We start from the raw sequence: 19,682 nt of genomic DNA, 5'->3' as shown, positions 1-19,682 counted from the left end.
ATGGGCATTTGCGAGGACGAGTTTCTGTTATGTTTTGGATGCAGGTGTCATTACAGAATAGGTGATAGTATTTCGTGATGACAACCTGAGGATTTAAAAGCAAATATTTTCTTTTTTTTTTTCAAAAATTTTAAAAAGTAAATAAATATATATGAAAAAATTAGAAAAATATATATTTATCGGTCCGGTCCGATCGATCTGGTCCAATCCGATTCCCACCCTAGAACAGGGAACCGGACTGTTCGAAAACCGATTCCACTTTTAGGAACCGGGAACCGGACCGAACCGGTTGGTTCGATCCGGTCCCGATTTGGGCGGTCCATCTTGCTCACACCTAATTTCTTCCCGGCATGATTGGGCCCACAAAGCACACCCAATGGATCACCTCCACGTGGCGGAAGCTCGACCCCTTCGGAAAATTCCAAAACCCTGACTCGGGCAGAGCTTCCAGTCCGGTTCCGCACTTCGAAGAAGGGGCAAAAAAATGGCTTCGACTTTTCTCAGGAAACTCGCCCGGTCCGCGCCGATCGCCGTCGCCGACTCGTACCGCCGCCGCTCGAGGTCGAGCTCCGGCGGCTTCCGCATCCCCGTCGCCGGGGCGATCGCTGCCGTCTCCGGGGGCTTGTCCTGCTTCTACTTCGCCTCGTCTCCGAACGTGGTATTTCATCCCTCCCTCCCCTCCCGCCGAATATCTTGGCGGGTTTGCTTTTCACGCTAATCAGTCGCCGCGATAATGTGTGCGCACTTGCGAGTTTGTGAGGTGGGAGATTGTACCTATTGCTAGCTTGAGGGATTAGGAGAAGGACTAGAGATGTTGCCAACGCGATGTGGAGCTGCATCAGTGTTTTTGGTTCTGCATTTGGTTGGGGCGGACTAGTTTGAATTGCTGACAATTGAGTCCAGGATGTGAGATTTTGTGAGGTGGATATCGAGTTGGTCTAGTATTTCATGGATGCCCATGTTGTTTTAGGCAATTCGGCTTAATTTTTTCCCTGCAGTAGCAGCTAGTGTAGGGTCATGCATCCTTTGGTTACCGGTATCTTATTCCAATCACTAGCATTCGCCATTTTATCAGAGATGCTGCATATAAGATCGTTCTGGGGCTTAGGCATGCTACATTGCATTGATGGTACGAATCATTGGGTGTAAAATGTTTGAACCTTTTTCCTTGAAGTCTTGACCACTCAGTTCTCCATTGTGGTCATTTATGTTCTTTATGTACTTCCTTTCCCTGGTTGCTTGGTATTTTATGTTTCTCTCTGTCGCAGGCTCATCTAGACCAAATAAATGAAGACACGGGCTCAAAAATTGGTGAGTCCATCTGACCCTCTCTTAAAAATCATTAGTATCGTTCGTGTGTATGATTTCTGACCTGACTTTCTGGCTGAACTATGACTAAGATGCTAAATTAGACTATCTTGGTTAAGTCAGTCTCGTTCATCCTGAATTTCCGTTTTTACTTTGGCGGTTTTGAAGTTCAGACGTTCAAGAAGCTAACTTTCTTAGATATACTTAATCATTTTGCGCTTACTGGGACTTCTTTCCAATTTATCTCAGCTCTAAATCCGGATAAATGGATTGAATTTAAATTGCAAGACACAGCGAGGGTTAGCCACAACACTCAGCTATTCAGGTACTTGCACTTCAGTTTTTCTTTCTGTCTGTCATTAGTTGAAGAAACATGGATTTTATTCTACCATAAGAACCGACCTTCTTGCATGGAAATTTTTTCTATTTAAGTTGGTAATTCCATGACTTTGCTTTAGGAAAAATATGCATCTCAGTGCATATGGACATAATACACCTGTATCCTGATTGTTTTGTTAGATGCTCCCATGGACCACTATGTTGGCCTGTGATGTCTCACTGTAATGTTTCCAATATTTACTGGAGATAGCTAATACAGTTTGTTTTCATGATGCAGGTTTACATTTGATCCGAATGCCAAGTTAGGTTTACATGTTGCTTCATGCATCTTGACAAGGTACTTGTGATGTCCATAAGAAGTGATCTTGTATCCATGAACTATGAACTTTTTTCAGGAGGTTGCTCTTCAAAGTTGAAAGATAGCTTCCTCCACATAGTACGTCTCATTCATCATCTTGATGGTGTTTTCATGATTGCAGAGCTCCAATAGGACAAGATACTGAAGGGAAGACAAAATATGTTGTTCGCCCGTGAGTATCTTCTTGGATTAAAAAGTCCTCAGGATGCTTCTTTTCATCAATCTTTCTTTTACCCTTTGCATATGAATGGCCGATATCTCCTTGCTAAAAATTATGCACATGCTTTCAATCAAGTAATGTTCTAGATGGCCAATTCCATCCTACAAAGAACGAGATGTACAATGTACTTCCTATCACTAATTTGGATTGATTTTATGCTCAAATCAAAGTGCTCAAAATTTTACATATTGTTGAATACCTTTTTGCTCATATTACGGTTGACTTCATAGTAAAATAGTAGTACTCTCTCAGCTGGTTTCGTTACTGATATGTAAACACGTGTTGAACAATGATTATGTTTGGTTTTATTTTCTTTTGTGCATGAGCAACCCATTTTTCGAAGAACAGACGAATTTATGTATTTATACACTATCTTCTCGGAACTGTCAACTTTGACTAATCTTGTAATTTATGCTGGTATGTCTAAATATTTTATTGGAGATCCTGTGGTTCTTTTTAATACATATGAGAGGGGACTCTTTGAAAACTTTCATCATAGCCTATGATAGAACTCCCCGGTTTTCAGAGTTTGTGGTCCATTAGTTGCTCGATAGGAATATACATCTACTCAAGATGCCGCCCATTTCAAATTTGAAGGTGGTTTGGGAGCAAAATAGAACTTTAGATCAATCTTCTGGTGGACTCAGATCTTTGTTTTTTGCTATTTTTTCCATTCATGTTCAATAAACTGTATTCATTTGTATGATTCAATTGGCTGAGATGCATGGTCAAGTCCGCGGCTAGTCATATATATTTATACTCCTTGTGCCTTAGAGTGAATGGCTTCTGTTTCTTCTTGCTAAGCAAACCCCGCTTCTCTAGAAGAAACCTTTTTTTATGATTGACAGAAATAAGCAAGAACTGCAATTTTTTTTCCCATAGTGACAATAATCCTGTGGCCTCGTCACTTCCTCTGTATTCCCGTATTAACTTTGTATACGTATTTAAATTTGCTTATGCGTAGGTATACGCCTATATCAGATCCTGATGCTAAAGGGTACTTTGACTTATTGATTAAGGTACTGTTAACTTTTTGTCTCTCAACCTTTTTATCTATCTTTGCTTCCTTGGTTTCTATTTCCCCTATATCCTAGTATAATGTGTGCAATAAACTGTTTCAGGTGTATCCAGAAGGTAAAATGAGCCAGCATTTTGCTATATTAAAGCCTGGTGATGCAGTTGAAGTTAAAGGGTAAAGACTGCTTTAAAAGTTTCTAACAATAATTTGATATCATATTCATCACTAGATTCTGTTTGCTGCAGGCCCATTGAAAAGTTTAAATATACCCCCAACATGAAGAAACACATTGGAATGGTAAGATATGGTTAGGTGCACCCTTTTGTCCTTGTAGTTGGGATCATAAATATGAATATACCCATGTGCATTTCGTAGCTTAGAACTTGCATGAAGCAGCATTGGGCAATTAATGCATCCGAAGGATCATTATTTATTTAGTTTTTGGGCAGTAAAAGATCATTGTCTGATGCTCCTTACCTATTAGATTGCAGGAGGCACTGGCATAACACCGATGCTTCAGGTAATTGATGCCGTACTGAAGAACCCTGACGACAATACTCAGGTGAGGATTGTTCTTTTTTGTTGCATGTCTCTGTTCTTATTGTGTTTGATATCTGATTATTCTCTTGATGCTGCTAACGATTACATAATTCGAGCATTTTCTTCGTATATGAGATGGCCAAGCAGCAAGAATATTGCTGTTTGTGTGTCACTATGCGGGCTGTGATTTGTATAATTGTTCAAGATCCTTCGATTGGTGCTTCGTGTAAAAACTTATTCTTGTAAGCTTTTGCAATATGCAGATAAGATAATTTTATTCCTCAAAAGTAAATAAGTCCCTTACCTGTCGAAATACTTTTGCTATTCACCGAATAATGCTCCATGCACCTGCATATCCTATGAACATTTTCCCTTGTAACTTATATATGGGACATTTGAGTGGCTTAGGTTGCATGTTCTCCTTTTGAAGTGTCGTATGAATGAGATGTTTGCGCCCCTGCATATTAGACAGTTTCATTTTATTTCTTTTGTATATTATCCTCATGTGGAACATGTGCAAATTCCAACTTATCCAGCCTCTTTATTGCAATAGGTGTCGCTGCTATATGCTAATGTCTCTCCAGATGACATATTGCTGAAACAGAAACTTGACATACTTGCAGCCAGCCACCCAAATCTAAAGGTGTTTGATCTCAACTTATTTTAGTGTGATGCTGTCATTGCTACTTTATTCTGCAACTCCTTTTTAACCACTCATAAGTTGTCTCTTTCCTCTTGTGACTAATTTTAGATATTCTATACGGTGGATAATCCTTCAAAGAATTGGAAGGGAGGTAAAGGCTACATATCAAAGGATATGGTCCTCAAGGGCTTGCCAGCTCCAAGTGAGGACGGTCTTATACTTGTAAGTGTTCAGTTTACCATCTCAAGTCCAACTTTTTACAAAGCCAAACATGTGCCCAACTGCAGCTCTCCACATAGAATTTTAATTATTTGAGGCACCTAGCGACACAACACACACATGCACCCACAACAAATATGATGATCTTTGGATTACCATACCAGTGTTTGAATTGCTAATGACATACTAGCCAAGTGTTTGAATGTGGCGTAGTTTGAAATTTACTTGGTTGTTTTTATTAGGACCTGCTGTTTGTGAAATTTTCATTTAACAGCATTAGGCAATCAGCTGGATACACTTTGTCTTCAACATTGCACCATGACAATTGTTAAGATCAAGTGTGAATGGAATTGAAACAAGATCATATGTTTGACCTGAGTTTGCTAAAACCAGTCTCATACTCATGCCATCAAAGTATTCTCTCCATTTTTTTTTCTGCATGAGTTGATGGGAGTGTTGTGTATGTGAGCTTAGATATGGATTAGATTGGCTATCTAATGCTTTTCTGTTCTTGGACTCTCTGATTATGGGAACATCTGTCTTAATTCAAGTACTTAGGCAGCTACTTACCTATCCTTTACATGTTTTGTTCACCTAGGGTTGCCACATGTAAATTTCTCTATAGATTGACCTCTAGCTAGGAAATGGGTTATCTGTACATTCAGTAGATAAATAGTCTAGCCAATTTGTCCTGATTTTGTCATTATCTGCTGATAAGATGGGTAGAGAGAGTTTAGTTTTTTACTGATCTGATTGTACTATATCAGGTCTGTGGTCCTCCTGGAATGATGAAACATATTTCTGGAGATAAGGCCAAAGACCGTTCACAAGGCGAGGTAACAGCACTATCTCCCATTTCCTCATGTTATAGGATTTTTATTTACTTCCATTCATAATTTTTCTGCTAATGTTTTCTGTTTTCAGCTCACCGGGATACTGAAGGAACTTGGTTATACTGAGCAGATGGTGTACAAGTTCTAGTGCTCGTCACAATTTTGCATCTCAATCAAGCTCTATGTGCAAGAAGATAATGCGCAATTAATAAATCCCCCTAGTATAGACTGAACATGAGATTGGATATCATCTGCACGGGAAATACTAAATGTCTCATGGTGACAGCTTCTGCTGATTTTAGGAAGCAGGGTTTCCCTTCACAAAAATGCACATTTATGGCAACTGATGAAATAAAATGAAGCACACACTTTGACTGTGCTTCCGGAGTGTAAATTTTTCTGACAGAGGTACATGATGCATTTCAATCCATGTAAAGATATTGACGAAATTTTTAGTCGACTTCAGTTTTTGGGTGCAAATGTGGTAATGATATGATGCATGCTTAAATAAGGACAGAAGCTTTCGGTATATACTGCTTGGTGCTTAGGTAGTAGAATCAGTCATATCATGCCTATGGAAGATACATGACTCTTCCATCTTTTATGAGGAGTTTAGCATGCCTCAACTTTTCTATGATCTGAGTGGTTGTAATATCGAACTGGGTCTAGATAATCATGTCTCTTATGCGAAACAGTCTCCGTTCCTTTTGTCCTTAGTTGCTCTTGTCGTTTAGAATTCTCATTCGTTCTTGCTGCTCAAATTAATATCTTTTATGAAGGTTAAGGAGCATAAAGGTGACTAGGTTTTTTTTAATGTTTCTTGAATTTCTCAAGTACATTCAGGGGTTTCGTAGGTTAATTCCTTATGATGAAATTCGAAGGATAATAGTTGCTTTTTGTTCGGTCTTTCCGCTTCTCCGCAGTGTTCAGGGTTGTATGTGGTCCAAAACATGACGTTCGTTGGTTTTTCCTTCCTTCTTTTTGCCCATATTTGCTATGTTGCTGCTCCTTTTGCATTGACAGCTACACTGAGCATCCCAGCCATAATTCATTAAGGCAGCATGGACACTGGATCATGTTATGTGTATGCCTTCCTCTTTTTTAGGCAATCCGGAGAAGAAGCCGAATTGCGTAATTTTCTGATGGAAGCCCTCTCGGTCCCGATTTCGAATTCCCGAATCGTTGGTCGATTTCACAAGGTCTTGATCTGTCCGTGGCATTGGTCTGGCGTGTGTCAAATGTATGATAACTCTTACTATGCTGCAATTCGTATCTAATGATGTGGTGACGACCGGTTCAAAAGGAACTTCAAAAAGTGCTTTATTTGTTGATTAATGACCAAAGGAAAAAGGAGAGGCGTTCTTCGCCTTTCTCTAAATACAAAATCTTTTCAAGATGAGTTACTTAATGATCGGTAATCTTAATAATGATAATTTATTTCATGCGGCGCTTTAAAACTACATTTAGTTAAATCACGTACATTTAGCGATGCGAACGGGATTTGAATTGCGTAACAAGGATCGAGAACAACTAAATTTTTATAGTATTGAGACTAGGAACCGATATATATATTGACAAACTAAAATTGAGAAAATACATAATTTTTTTGTTGATGATCTTGCCTCTCTTCAATACGCACCCTTACTTTTATTTAGTCTACTACAAAGCACGTATTCTAATTGACAGTTACGACAACATTTTCATAACATTAGGACCCATGATCGTTGACCTTATCCACAGGCGGTGGCGACTTCTTAAGTGCCATTGAACATAACCGTTAAACCGTATCTAAAATTTGTTCTCTTTCTTCATTTCTCGTGTCCATCACTTAGTCGGATTTCTCGAGTGATAATCGCTGACCAATCATCATCGCATGTCGACAACTTTATACGGCGATCATCGATAAATCATCAGTATTTCCATTATCGATAACTCATAGATAGCTAAATCGTACTTGACATCGAGCTTTATACTCATCTAGATCAGCGCCATATATCGATTACAAAGATTCGGTCACTTTTTGATGTCAACAATAACCATGCACACCGACCAATTTAGACCATTGATCATAAGATTGAGAAAATGATAAACCTTCGTTCATTTGCAAATTTGCAATGTTGGACCTGGAAAGAGAAAATATAACCAAAAAACGAAAAATGAAAACACAAAACCGAAATTACAAAAATGCCCCCATTGCTACAAAAAAAATAAAAAGAAAACCAATAATAAAAACCGAGAGAAAGCGAAAACGTCCATTCAGTTCGTTCGATGATCAGCGCGACCGAACTGCCGCCCTCCCTCCCTCTCTCTTCTCCCGTCATCGTCGTCACCGCCACCCATTCCTCCATGGAAGTTCTCTGATCAGAAGGTAACACCGCCACCGCCGTCGAGGTTCCGTCGACGTCCGCCGGCGCAGTCGCCGGCCGGCCGGCTCTCGGCCGATTCCCGGTTTCTTTTCTTCCTCCTCCTTTCCAGAATGAGCGACGAGGCGCAGAAGCGGAGCACCGACTGCGTCTTCTTCCTGGCCTCGCCTCTTACCTGCAAGAAGGTTAGTCCGGCGCGAGCCGATCGCCCCCCCCCCCCCGCCGCCATTTCCCGCGTCGATCGCATTGTGTGGCGCCGTGTGCTCGCGGTTCTCCCGCCCTACCTCCCGATCGACGCGAGGCTTTTGGCCTTCGTCTTTTCCTTGCTTCGGATGCCGTTGCTATGCCGGCGAGAGCCTGCGCTGTCGATGCGCTTGCTTCTGGAGGTTTCTTTTGCGTGAATTGAGTGGTTGATGTTGGAGTCGGAGTGGATGGCGCCGTCGTGTTTTGTGTGGTAGTGCTTCTTGCCGAGTCGCTCGTCTTCTCAGCGAGTCGGTGTTGTTATCGTGCCGTAGTCATTAGAAGATCGGACTCCGGTTTCGAGTGGTGTGGTTGTCACCTTCTTCACGTTTGCTGCCTGAGAGATTGGCTTTGTTTTCTGTGAGTCGGTTTCCGGTAGTAACGTAATGTTGCTTTCCGTTTTTCAGGGGCTTGATTGCGAGTACCGTCATAATGAAATCGCGAGGCTGAACCCAACGGATTGCTGGTATTGGTTAGCTGGAAACTGTCTTAACCCCACTTGTGGATTCAGGCATCCTGTAAGCTCGTTTTTCTTTCGGTTTATTTCTTCTAAGGAACGGTCGTCGTCCCTTTCTAAGTTATTATGCTGGAAAATTCTTGGCAATTCCTAGTTAACAATACGATTTTGCGCAATTTTATAACTTGAGTTTAGCTCTATGAAATTTGTGATATCGTTTTGTCATCTGCTATACTATTGTGGAAGTGAAGGGGGAGGTACTTGCGATAAATACATTCTGAGGTCCGCCTTCTGATGGATGCTATGATTCATTAGAAAGAGTTTGTCATAAGTGGGCGATCACAGGTGAACAGATGCTTTTCAGAACTCTAGGGTAGTCGTGCTATCTTTTCTGTCATTTTATCTTCTTTAGGTAACAACAGAGAGTTAGACTGGTTAACACATTTACGTGTTCGTATCTGTCAACCATACCCTATATGGCCTTATCAAACTCAGGTAAATGGTCAGGCCAAATCCAAATCGTTAGATTTGGTTATAAAACCATAACAGAGGAAATGATCCACGATAACTACACGGACCAAACTGATACAGAATTCAAATTGAGATGGCAAATTATATGTTTCCCAAATTCTTATGTTACTTGTGGAAGAAAGTAAAGGAGTTCTTTAGGTATTGGCTCAATTGAACATTGGGGAGTAGTATCGTACCTAATGTTGTATTTTTGGCTGCTGCTTCTGTAATATTTGAGAATTAGAAATCCATAATAAATCATGTGCTTCAGTATCATATGTTAACTCCACTAATTATATGCTATCTTAAACATATGAATGGCTTTCTTTCCTTTTTCCTTGCAGTTCTGTCGTAAACTTGTATTATGTTTTGATGTTGACTTAAAGGAAGTTTTCCTAACCTGCTTGTAGTACTTGACTTAGTACTGTCACTTATCTTGTTGGTTGTCGATGCTTTTGCAGCCACTGGATACACATGATGAAGTATCATCTGAGTTACATATGGCACCTGCAAATAAGATCAGCACTCCTTGTTACTTTTATTATAATGGGTTCTGCAACAAAGGTGACAGTTGTACCTATTCTCATGGATCTGGCTCTGGTAGATGTGCTGCGGTATCTTCAAAAGAAACATTGGAAGTAATCAACGCTCTGTCCTTAGACAGGAAGGCATTTACTGGGGATGGACATGATACCGATTTATCTTCACATAAAGAATCTAAAATGACAAAATTAACACCGTCAGAATGGAAGATTACTGATGGCGATGATTTTGCATCAGCACCGCTGGAGGAACATCCCAACTTGTCCGGATCTTCGCCAACGGCAGGGAATTTGAGTTGTCTATATAAGGAAGATAAACAAAATGTATTGATTCAAGATGGTGTACAGCTGAATGACTCTCCTCAGGTTTCCATGTCTGATTGTGAAGAAGATGCTGAAACTGGGTCTGAATATATGCTTACTGCAGAAGGTCTTACTCAAAGTAGGTCGCATAGGGACCCTGGTCATGGTTCAGAGGAACAAGTGGAAGACCATGTTGTGAGAGAGGGATATTGGGAATCGCCTGTCCTAGTGAATGGTGGATCCAAGAGCTTGGCCATCCAGGGTAATCAAAAGTGTTTCCTGGAACTTGATCCACAGTATAGGCATTTCGATGGCCATGTCTCTGACTATGATTCGGATGTTTCAGCTGAGCATGAGCCCATGTACCCTGATGCAGAAAATTCATGTGAATATGAAACGTATGATTCTGACAATGACTCGCATATTGACCGTAGTTCTAATGATGCCCAAAGTTTATCTGTTCGGTTTAGGGAGACTGCCTCAGATGTTGTGTTCTTACGTGAAAGAGAGATGCCGCATATGGAACTCAGACATGATGACCACCATGATTTGGATCTCTGGAGCCCCTTAAGGAAAAACAATACAATTGATTCATTTTCCCGTTTACCGAGAAGGCATGGCTCATTTCATCTGGGTGTTCATAGACAGGAAAGGCTTGTGCTGGGTCGGAGGATGCATGGAAGATTAGCATTAGTGGGGAAGAATGCCGTCGAATCATTTCGAGACAAAGAAAAGTTTCTTGATGGCTTTAAAAGGCATGGTTGGCTCAGGCACCGAGAAATGGATAAGTTTAGGGCTCACTATAAGGAGAAAAGGCTGCCTAAATGGAGGTCTCATACAACCAAAGCTTCAAGAAAACCACTTTCAGGGTGGCGGCAATCTGCTGTGGACGCTGCTTCTTTTACCGGTCCCAAGACTCTTGCACAGATCAAAGAAGATAAGAGGAGAGCTAAAGAGGTTTGGTTTCGGTCAGGTGGGTGTTCTGGTAAAAAGTTGGCAGCAGATTTCCAGGGGCCTAAACCTCTGAGTGAACTTCTTAAGGACAAAGGAAATGTCAATTCAGAGATGTAACATAGAAATAATGGTCATTTTGAAAAAGAATAAAAGAAAAAATTACAATCGCTTGATGGAACAAGATGAAAATCTTGAGGTGTCTTTTTGCATGCCGAGCATGATCCCTACTATTCTTTCTGTCTTTTGAATGGTTCTCTTTCATAAGAAACAGGAATTAGAACATTGACGGTATTGCGTTGGTTGTACTAGATGTTCTGTGCATTCCTGTGATTCCGAGGTTGCCGTGGAAGATGAATGAGAACCCTTTTACTTTTTTTTGGTAGGTGAAGTTGGGAAAATGGTCTTTAGGTGAAGCATTCAGCAGCTCAACTCGGTTATTTACCGGATCTTGCATGCAGCGCTTACCTGGAATTGCTTATGTGCTATGAATTGTCTCGTCTCCGTATAGAATTTGCCTCTAGGTTACATACACCTATTGAGCTTACTCATATTGACAGGACATATATCGATGTCCGACTTCCTTTGCTGGCTATATTGCTTTGCCAGTGTAAGTGTGCTAAGTTCAAATAAGAATTTCACTGTGAGGGGATTGTTCAGGGAATCGTCCAACTTATATAATCTATATGAGTATCTGAAGGCCGTTCGAGAAAAAGAGAGAAAATTACACCAAAACCTTATTTTTAGAGTAGTATATCTTCAATAGATCGATGCGAGACCGATGGTTTCTGTCTATCTCCAGACGTCACTGGTGCTAAATTCTTGATCGAATTGATCGGGTCAGAGCTGGGAATGTCAAAAGCTATTTCCCATTGGTAGATTTTGCTCGTGTGCTTTGCTCAAGTCAGAACATGCAGTCCACATTCCAGGAAAGAGAAAAGGCTAAAGAACCATTCAATTGTTTTGTCCGGATACGAACTGCCTAGTAGAGAATCTGCGGAATATTACCATTGTGATCTCAGCCAGTGATGTGACTGGCAACAAATGCCTGACAAAAGCTCTTTAGTTCTTGTTCTTAGCTTTCTTAAGACTTAATAAAACAGAGCCTATCTAGTGCACATAGATCATTTAAGAAATTGAAATAGAAAAGAGAGATAGAGATCCGAGAAAATCTTAGGTGATCGAAACCCCCAAGAGGAGCTAGTGATATTAGGTTATTTATAGAAGTAAAAAAAAAAAAAAAACGGAAAAAAATTATGTGGTCCGGGTCCTTCATGTCAGGACTTGTAATTTTGAGTTAGAAACAATTTGAGGTACAAATCATGTCGCATGTCACAAATTTTGCTATCGGATGACGGAATTCATATGTAGGCAGCACTTGAGACTCACTCCATCTCCAACTAGCCAGTCATTATAGATAAGTGTGTTATTTTTAAAGATTTTATACAAATTGGGTCTTAAGTCAATGGATCGGTTGTGCAATTTTATGAAACTTTCAATGATTTCAAACCTTTTTTATATCAATCGTGATTTCATATCTTCATCTATGTAAAAGAATTATTTGATTTGGCGAGGCCTCTCATAAGATTAATCGTATTATATAACATGCCAAAAGTCAGATAAGAGGGGGAAAATCCTCTTTTCTAAATAATCATTTAATTTCGCAAAACGAATGATGATCTATGATATCATCTCACCGCCGGAGACATGGAAAAGATCTTACCCGCCCAATAAAAGAAAAGACAGGGTTTTGATTGCGCAATCTTAAACATCATATAAGCATTTTGCTATTAATGTATTGTCAAATGGGGTGAGTGACCATCATCAAACACAGGGATTAGTTTAACGCGTTCAAAGTCTCGCAGGTCTATTCCAAGTTTATCATCATCCCCCGTGTTCTTCATTTGTCACTTTGTTTATATCATCTATGTGCATGCGTTACAAGAAAAATACAAAACCACCATAGTTTGACCCCAAATCCTCTCCCTAAATATTGCTCTGAACCTCACACATCCGTACACACGAACGCAGGGATGGTTGGTTTGCAAAGGTCTGCAAAATCATTCAGGAGACAAGGATCGTCGGGCCTGGTGTGGGATGACAAGTTCTTGTCAGGAGATCCCTCGAACCAAACGAGGTCTAACCAACAGCAAGCCAACCGGAAAGCTGACCGCCACAGGGAGCTACGGCCATCCCAGAGCACCGGATCGATCGACACGGTGCACCGGAGCCAATCCGACAGCGGACAGCCCTGCCATGCCATCAAGGTCGAGTCGCCATCACCGCCGGACCCGCCGTCCCCGAGAGTCTCCCGCTGCGGACTCTGTGGCATCTTTGGCAAGCCGGGCACTGCCCATCAGTCGAACTCGAGAAACAAGAAGCGCAAATCGTAGAATTACTATGCAAAGGTTCTGAACCAGATATAGGTAAGCATTTCTTGAATCTCCACATCAGTAGTTCTTGCTAAGAGTGTGCTTGAGTTCCTTAGGACATAAGCTTGAGGCATCTAGAGGAAAGCATTAAGGCTTTGTGACACGCAAAGACATGAGAGATGTCTAGGTTTAGCTCTCGGACCAGCTGAATATTTGTCTATATTGATGTTTTTCATTGCACTTCAACAACCATCTTGAGTTCCACGAGTTGCAGGTGTTCTTCGTCTGTCTATCGCATTCGCTGGTGAAATCTTCCTAACGTTTTTCATTCCTATAATGATCTTAACAAATCTTGTCGAACCGTCTAAAGGAGTACGCTTTTCAGGAAAAGAATTCAAAAAATCGCGATATAATCGAACTTAAAGAATATCGTCATGCAAAATAGCAGCCATCATGGTTGCTAGAGCAGTCTTTTTGCATGACATATTAGTTCTCGGTCTCTCTTATAATCGGCAAGTAATTTGAGAATTTGAGGATGATTTTTCGATATTTGTTGTTAATTTTCTGCAATTTATTGGTACTTATGGACAAGCATGAATACTTGAATCAAGCTCCAGAATCAGTTTAAGTTTAGTTTGAAAAGGGAAAATATTCTGTTTCATGTCCTGCAGAAATCCATAATTCTTGTTAGTCCATGCATAGGAAGAAATGAAAATAATTTACCATCATTATGTCGGAGAAATCAAGATTTAGTCAAGAGAGAATTCTGGCGCTCCCATCGATGACAAAGAGTCGGGGAAAATTGTTCAAAAAAATTTTAAACCTCTAGCACTTTTGCCATTTCAATCATAAACATTTTAAAAATTTACAAATGTAATCTATCTGGCCAATTTTAGCTAGAAATCACTGACGTGAATGCTGGCCATCCTATGTGGCATTGGTCGACGCTAACGTGAACAAATTTCATTAATTTTAATATTTTTTGAATTTTTATTTATATTTATTCTTTTTCTTTTTTTTTCTCCTTCGTCCTAGATCAGTCACCCAGCCTCAGCGATAGCTAGTTATCGGCCAAAGGCTACGACCAGCGAGGGCGACCCTCGTCGGCCTTAAGCAAGGTTGCGCTCACCCTCGCTGGCGTTCAACGAGGGCGACCCTTGCTAGCTTCTGACGAGGCTCAACCTCGCTGGATTTGGCGAAGGCGAGCCGACGAGATCGTCCCTCACCAAATCCCGACAAGGGTGACCTCACTTGAGGCCGACAAGAGCAACCCTCTCCAATCGTAGCCTTTGGCCGATCGCCGGTCATTAATGAGACTAGGCGACCAGCGAAGGAAGGAGGAAAGAAAAGAAAAAATAAATTCAAAATTCAAAAAATATTTAAAATATATCAACGTCGGCACCGATCAATATCACGTAAGATAGCTGGTGTCCATGTCAACGATTTTCAGTCAAAATTAGCTAAATGGACTACATTGATAAATTTTTAAAAAGTTTAAAACTTAATTTGTACTATTGAAAAGTTTAAAACTGAATTGGTAAAAATACAATAAATTTAAGACTTTTTAGATAATTTTTTCCAAAGAGTTGACGACATTCGATTCAAAACCCAACCAAATGGTAACTTAGCAATATGGTCATTAAACATACCAATTTTTAATTAATCAACAAGAAAGCGGGAGGCGATGCTACCAACCTAAACAATCGACCAGAACCCGAGAAAGGTCCAAAAACAAAGCATCTGGTGTTGTCGTCGTCTATGTAATCATTGGTGTCTCTCTTTTAAGTACGAGTCGTTTTCGTGACATCAACCTCAGCCCATGGTTTGTATCAATCTAATTCATCAGCTGTTTGATAGCTCCTGCTGTACTTGGTTGATTGTCTTACCGTCCAAGTTGTCGTCCAAATTGTTCGTCCTACTCTTCAATGCTTTGCTTACTTAAAGGTTTATTAATGAACAAGATCGCAACAGAGCGGGGGGTTTCTAGGATCCATCGAGAGAACCGATGCACCGCCGTAACGTGCGGTGGATGAACACATTCCATCGTAATTCTTGAACAAAAAGTGTCGTAACAACAAACAGTTAAAAGGTTTTCAACCATCCATTGAGATCGGACTATTCGGGATTCATTGAAATGTTTAGGCCAAAGCATGTCATATATGTCGCGAATATGGTGCAGGTCACCCGCTAATCGGTTCCCCTTAATCATCTACCTTAGATAGAGTCATCATAATATGTCATGTATATGATGGGCTTCAACAATTGAATGTACATTTAATTAGAAAAAAGTCGGTAAGTCGCTCAAATAAAAATTAATAAATTTATATAAGAGTTGGCAAATATAAGGCATTGATAAGAAAGACAAATGAAAGTTTTTAAAAGATAAAAAAGAAGTTTGTAATTTCATAAAGCTGTCAATATGTTATCAACAAGTCATAGGAAATCAGGTGATCGTCAATTTTTTACCAACTAGATTCTAACATTTACTAACACTTTCAGAAATTTACAGATACCGAAAAAAAATTATTCTTTTGTAACGTACGGAACGGTAACATCATCCTTACGATTTATTTATTTATTTATTTTTATCCTCATCCCAACCCAAGTGATTGCGCCGAGTAGGTTTTGAACTTGAGAATTCAACTTCCTGAAGTGTGTAATACTCTTAATCTTTTCACCAACTTTCGAGAAGCCCTTGGGTTATGATATTGCATTTGAGATCTCGAACAAACTTTGGCGGAATGAGAAGCGCTTTTTCTTCTTAGAGAATTTGATGCATATTATTGATCAAAAAATGAAATTTGGATGCACATCGAACTCGAGTCCGAAAGCAACAAAAGTTCAAAAACCAAAAGCATACACATACAAAAATGATTGAACGAATGCTCGACAAAACAACAAATTCTGAATCTCTCCATCTTGCTTCTTCTTCTTCTTCTTCTTCACTGTCATGCATGAAAATCGTTAGCCCAATTCATTTCATATGGTGTCGCACACGGTTCGATGTATCTGCGGCTGACGCTGCTTGACAAACTTGTACTGTCGGTCTCGCTCCACCCCGTTATTGCTGTTCGCTATCGAGGACCCTCGAATGGCGTCTCCGCCATTGTCGAGCACGACCACCGGGATGTTCTCGCAGTTACAGACCTCGATCATAGAACCGTTGGGGTCGTGGAAGAAGAGTTGATCGACGGCGACGCCGCCTTCCACCACTCGGCCGTTCACGTACCCTATCTTCATCTCCCTCAGCTTCTTCTCCACCGTTTCCATGCTTTCGCACTGCTAATGAAAAACACTAGTAAGAATTTCGATATATCGACATTACCGTTTCATTTTTAGTTGCTGAAAACTTTGGATGTAAAGATAATGATATCGCAAATGCCTTCCCGTTGTTGGTCATGAAATGTACATTTTCACAGGTTAGTTGATTATCCATGATTTGAACAAGCTAGATAACTAGCAATGTCTGCGATACTCCAAATTCAAAGGATAAAAAGGTAGACGACCTGGAAAGAGATGTGCCTGTCTTTGGGATTGATTTGTTCGACTTTCGGCATTCCATCTGGGTCCTCAGATTTGATCAGATGAATGCCGATTCCGTAATTGAATAGCCTGCATTTTACAAGTTGAACAGGAGAAAAGAAAATATCAGTGACCACATCCTAAACCCTATCAAGGCAACAATGTTATCACAAGGAAGATACTTGCTCTCTTCACTTCTCATTCATCCCTTGTTTCAAAGACAATGCAACTACTTTCTTATTACATCGATATCACCATACGTACCAAGCGCCGTCGAAGTCGAAGCAACCGGGCCTTTGGATGGGAGCAAAACCGAGGACGTTACAATAGAAGTCGATGGACTCTTCCACCGATCGGCACTGCATCGATATGTGATTCAAGCACTTCAAATGCAGAGGGTTCTTCTCAATGATCCTTTCCTTAAACATCTCTCCTTCCCCCTTCTCTGGGACGACAATGCAAACTAAAAACTTCAAGAACTCGAAAACCTGAAACGCGAAAAAGCTTCAACAGCTTAAATTTTGCGATGAATTTAGGAATGTGGAGAGAGATTGTAAGCTAGAGAGAACATATTAGAGTTTAGGCCATGGTTGGAGGGTATATATATGGACCTGGAGATGCAAAAACAGAGAAGAGAAAAGGTGTACGCGGGCAACACAACAACCACGAGTGATATTATCCATACCACGTTGGTTCCACGTTGGCGGATTTTCATTGACGGGCTTTGGGGGGGACAACTTGGTAGTAAAATGATTGTGTTGCGGACACGAAATACGTTGCTTCAAAATCACTCAATCAGCATTGTTACTGACAAATGAATCACGGTCACAGCTATATTGCACACCAGCAGATAACAGGGAGAGACCGATATGCTTCACAGGCAGGTTCTTAATTATTCACTGACGTGCATGCATGCGCATCTACGTACATCGTACCCTTGAAGATGCTCGTTCTGCTACGAAAAATACGCGAAACCTTGTGTTATTTTTTCTCTTTTGCGCGACCCGATTCGTTTCCCACCTTCTTTCGTATGAGACTAGTTTAATTCTAATGGAAGTCTACAGAATAACTTCTCGGAATCATATTTCATATCAAATACGACGTAGACCTCGCCGTCTTCCTATGGGAACAATTGGTTTTGCGCGAGACTTGGCGTATATTTCATTATTTCTTGATAGGAAAAATAACACGAGTGATCCCTGAACTTTGGCCAAATGTGCAATGTGATCCCCGAACTTTTAATTTGTTCAATAAGGTCCTTGATTTTTAACCTAGTGCGCAATGTGATCCTTAAACCTTTAATTTGTTTAATATTATCCCTAAACTTATGGTACATGTTCAATGTAGTCCTGAACTATATGAAAATATTCAATTATGTCCCTGATTTTGAATTAATGAAAGGACAACATTGAACATTTTCATATAGTTCAGGGACTACATTGAACATATACCAAAAGTTCAAGGACCACATTGAACAAATTAAAAGTTTAAGGACCATATTGCACATTGGATTAAAATTCATGGAACATATTGAATAAATTAAAAATTCAAGGACCACGTTGTGCAATAGAATAAAGTTCAGAGACCATTTGTGTCATTATCCCTTCTTGATACGAGGGTTTCGTTCCTGTCTAGTAGAATGAGTCCCGAAAAGAATGTATGGTTTCTCATGTACTGCGCATCACGTTAGACTGGCAATGAGTTGCATGATGCAGATTCTTCCTAAAAAGAGGAATTCAAGGCTGAAAAACATGGAAGTCTTGGGAATACAGCAAGAGCTACACCAACTGGAGAACATTTATCATTGCACAAAGAAGGCATGCAAGCAACGCTGTGGCCTCTTGGTCGTGATTTGCCGTCTCTCTCGAAAAGTTCCCAAAAGAGAACACGTTTATAGCTGGTCAAAAAGCACCGATCCCATTTCGATCGATGGTAATCAATTGCTGATCTTTCTTCTTTTCTAGGTTCATCCCTCTTTTTCGTGGCGCGTTGGTCCCCCTCCTATAATAGAAAATCTAGAGTTAGGGTGATTTCCATGCACTCCTAGGAGGCGCCTGTCCTTTAAGAAATTGGGAAAGATGGAAGTCGTCGTCAAAGTTTGACAGTGCTTGTAATTTTCTCCAAAATAATGGATGGATAGAAAGTCTGACATCAAGCTGAGTCCCTAAGCTTGTGTGTTTTGCACGTTTTTATCCTTGTCCATCTTTTATGGGAGACCTAATGGATGGGAAAAAAAACGAAACTACGAAGTTTTGAATAGAAAGATTGATCTGGCCTTGGCTAGCCAGGTTGAAGAAGGTCATTACTTGTCCAGGCCTACTCATTCTCACCTTCGAATTGACCGGGCCCAGGTGAGCCCAACGAGTCGTCTCGCCGGGATCACTTCTAGTTTAAAAAAACGTTACGATAGTACAATCGTGAATGTCGCGCGGTAGAAAGCCATCGGGTTCTTCAACCGAAAGAATAACCAAAGACAATTGTGATACTTGATTAGTGGTTTTAAAAAGGGTTAATACCACGAAAAACCCTAAACTGGTACACTGGTGACAGATTTAGCCCAAACTATTTTTTTGACCACAAAAAATCCCAAACTGGTACATCCGTGACAATTTTATCTCGAACTATTTTTTTGACCACCAAAAACCCCAAACTGGTACACCTGTGACAATTTTACCCCGAATTAAATTTTTAATATTATTTTTTCAAATTTTTTTTTATTTTTTTAGTTTTTCTTTTCTTTTCTTTTTCCTTTCCTTTTCTTTTTGTTTTCTTCATTTTCTTTATCTTCAACCTCTGGCCGGCAACGTCGGCCTCGCCCCACCCTGGGTGAGGTTCGACCTCGCTAGTTGTCGGCGAGGGGTCGTCCTCGCCGTCGCTGGCGAGGCTCGGCCCCGCCGACAACTGGCGAGGTTGGCCTCGGCCAGAAGCGGCGAGGTTGAGCCTC

At 40.5% G+C, this 19,682-nt stretch overlaps 4 protein-coding genes across 4 annotated transcripts; 3 read left to right on the top strand and 1 right to left on the bottom strand.

Moving 5' to 3' along the window:
- The first annotated feature begins 442 nt into the window (after positions 1 to 442).
- LOC115691545 (NADH-cytochrome b5 reductase-like protein) lies at positions 443 to 5,958 on the top strand. Its single transcript, XM_030618195.2, has 13 exons — positions 443 to 658; positions 1,269 to 1,311; positions 1,558 to 1,633; positions 1,925 to 1,984; positions 2,127 to 2,177; positions 3,190 to 3,244; positions 3,347 to 3,417; positions 3,489 to 3,540; positions 3,728 to 3,805; positions 4,337 to 4,426; positions 4,535 to 4,648; positions 5,413 to 5,481; positions 5,570 to 5,958. The coding sequence occupies exons 1-13, from the start codon at positions 485 to 487 to the stop codon at positions 5,624 to 5,626; spliced, it is 990 nt and encodes a 329-aa protein (XP_030474055.2). The 5' UTR covers positions 443 to 484; the 3' UTR covers positions 5,627 to 5,958.
- Positions 5,959 to 7,789: 1,831 nt separating this feature from the next.
- On the top strand, positions 7,790 to 11,138 carry LOC115691536 (zinc finger CCCH domain-containing protein 34-like). The gene is made up of 3 exons (XM_030618188.2): positions 7,790 to 8,026; positions 8,489 to 8,599; positions 9,510 to 11,138. Exons 1-3 carry the CDS (start codon positions 7,955 to 7,957, stop codon positions 10,962 to 10,964), a joined length of 1,638 nt encoding a protein of 545 aa, XP_030474048.2. The 5' UTR covers positions 7,790 to 7,954; the 3' UTR covers positions 10,965 to 11,138.
- A 1,739-nt stretch (positions 11,139 to 12,877) lies between these two features.
- Positions 12,878 to 13,237, top strand: LOC115691522 (uncharacterized protein At1g15400-like). Its single transcript, XM_030618168.2, has one exon. It carries the CDS (start codon positions 12,878 to 12,880, stop codon positions 13,235 to 13,237), a length of 360 nt encoding a protein of 119 aa, XP_030474028.1.
- Positions 13,238 to 16,009: 2,772 nt separating this feature from the next.
- On the bottom strand, positions 16,010 to 17,295 carry LOC115691535 (glyoxylase I 4-like). The gene is made up of 3 exons (XM_030618187.2): positions 17,003 to 17,295; positions 16,723 to 16,828; positions 16,010 to 16,495 (listed from the first exon to the last, which is right to left on the bottom strand). Exons 1-3 carry the CDS (start codon positions 17,164 to 17,166, stop codon positions 16,196 to 16,198), a joined length of 570 nt encoding a protein of 189 aa, XP_030474047.2. The 5' UTR covers positions 17,167 to 17,295; the 3' UTR covers positions 16,010 to 16,195.
- Between the last annotated feature and the right edge of the window lie 2,387 nt (positions 17,296 to 19,682).

Source organism: Syzygium oleosum, unplaced genomic scaffold, assembly GCF_021117445.2.
Source record: "Syzygium oleosum isolate NSW1041296 unplaced genomic scaffold, Sole_v2.1 Sole_v2.41, whole genome shotgun sequence".
NCBI lineage: Eukaryota > Viridiplantae > Streptophyta > Magnoliopsida > Myrtales > Myrtaceae > Syzygium > Syzygium oleosum.
Note: the sequence above shows the minus strand (reverse complement) of the source record. Positions and strands in the feature narration are given on the sequence as shown.

Excerpts from the sequence above, each read along its gene's own strand:
- LOC115691522 (XM_030618168.2), top strand. The coding sequence starts at position 12,878 with ATGGTTGGTTTGCAAAGGTCTGCAAAATCATTCAGGAGACAAGGATCG.
- LOC115691535 (XM_030618187.2), bottom strand. The coding sequence starts at position 17,166 with ATGTTTAAGGAAAGGATCATTGAGAAGAACCCTCTGCATTTGAAGTGC. Across the intron at positions 16,829-17,002 it reads TTCGACTTCGACGGCGCTTG|GCTATTCAATTACGGAATCG; the intron begins GTACGTATGGTG and ends TGTAAAATGCAG. Across the intron at positions 16,496-16,722 it reads ACAGGCACATCTCTTTCCAG|TGCGAAAGCATGGAAACGGT; the intron begins GTCGTCTACCTT and ends TTTCATTAGCAG.
- LOC115691536 (XM_030618188.2), top strand. The coding sequence starts at position 7,955 with ATGAGCGACGAGGCGCAGAAGCGGAGCACCGACTGCGTCTTCTTCCTG. Across the intron at positions 8,027-8,488 it reads CGCCTCTTACCTGCAAGAAG|GGGCTTGATTGCGAGTACCG; the intron begins GTTAGTCCGGCG and ends TCCGTTTTTCAG. Across the intron at positions 8,600-9,509 it reads CTTGTGGATTCAGGCATCCT|CCACTGGATACACATGATGA; the intron begins GTAAGCTCGTTT and ends ATGCTTTTGCAG.
- LOC115691545 (XM_030618195.2), top strand. The coding sequence starts at position 485 with ATGGCTTCGACTTTTCTCAGGAAACTCGCCCGGTCCGCGCCGATCGCC. Across the intron at positions 1,312-1,557 it reads AGACACGGGCTCAAAAATTG|CTCTAAATCCGGATAAATGG; the intron begins GTGAGTCCATCT and ends AATTTATCTCAG. Across the intron at positions 4,649-5,412 it reads GTGAGGACGGTCTTATACTT|GTCTGTGGTCCTCCTGGAAT; the intron begins GTAAGTGTTCAG and ends GTACTATATCAG.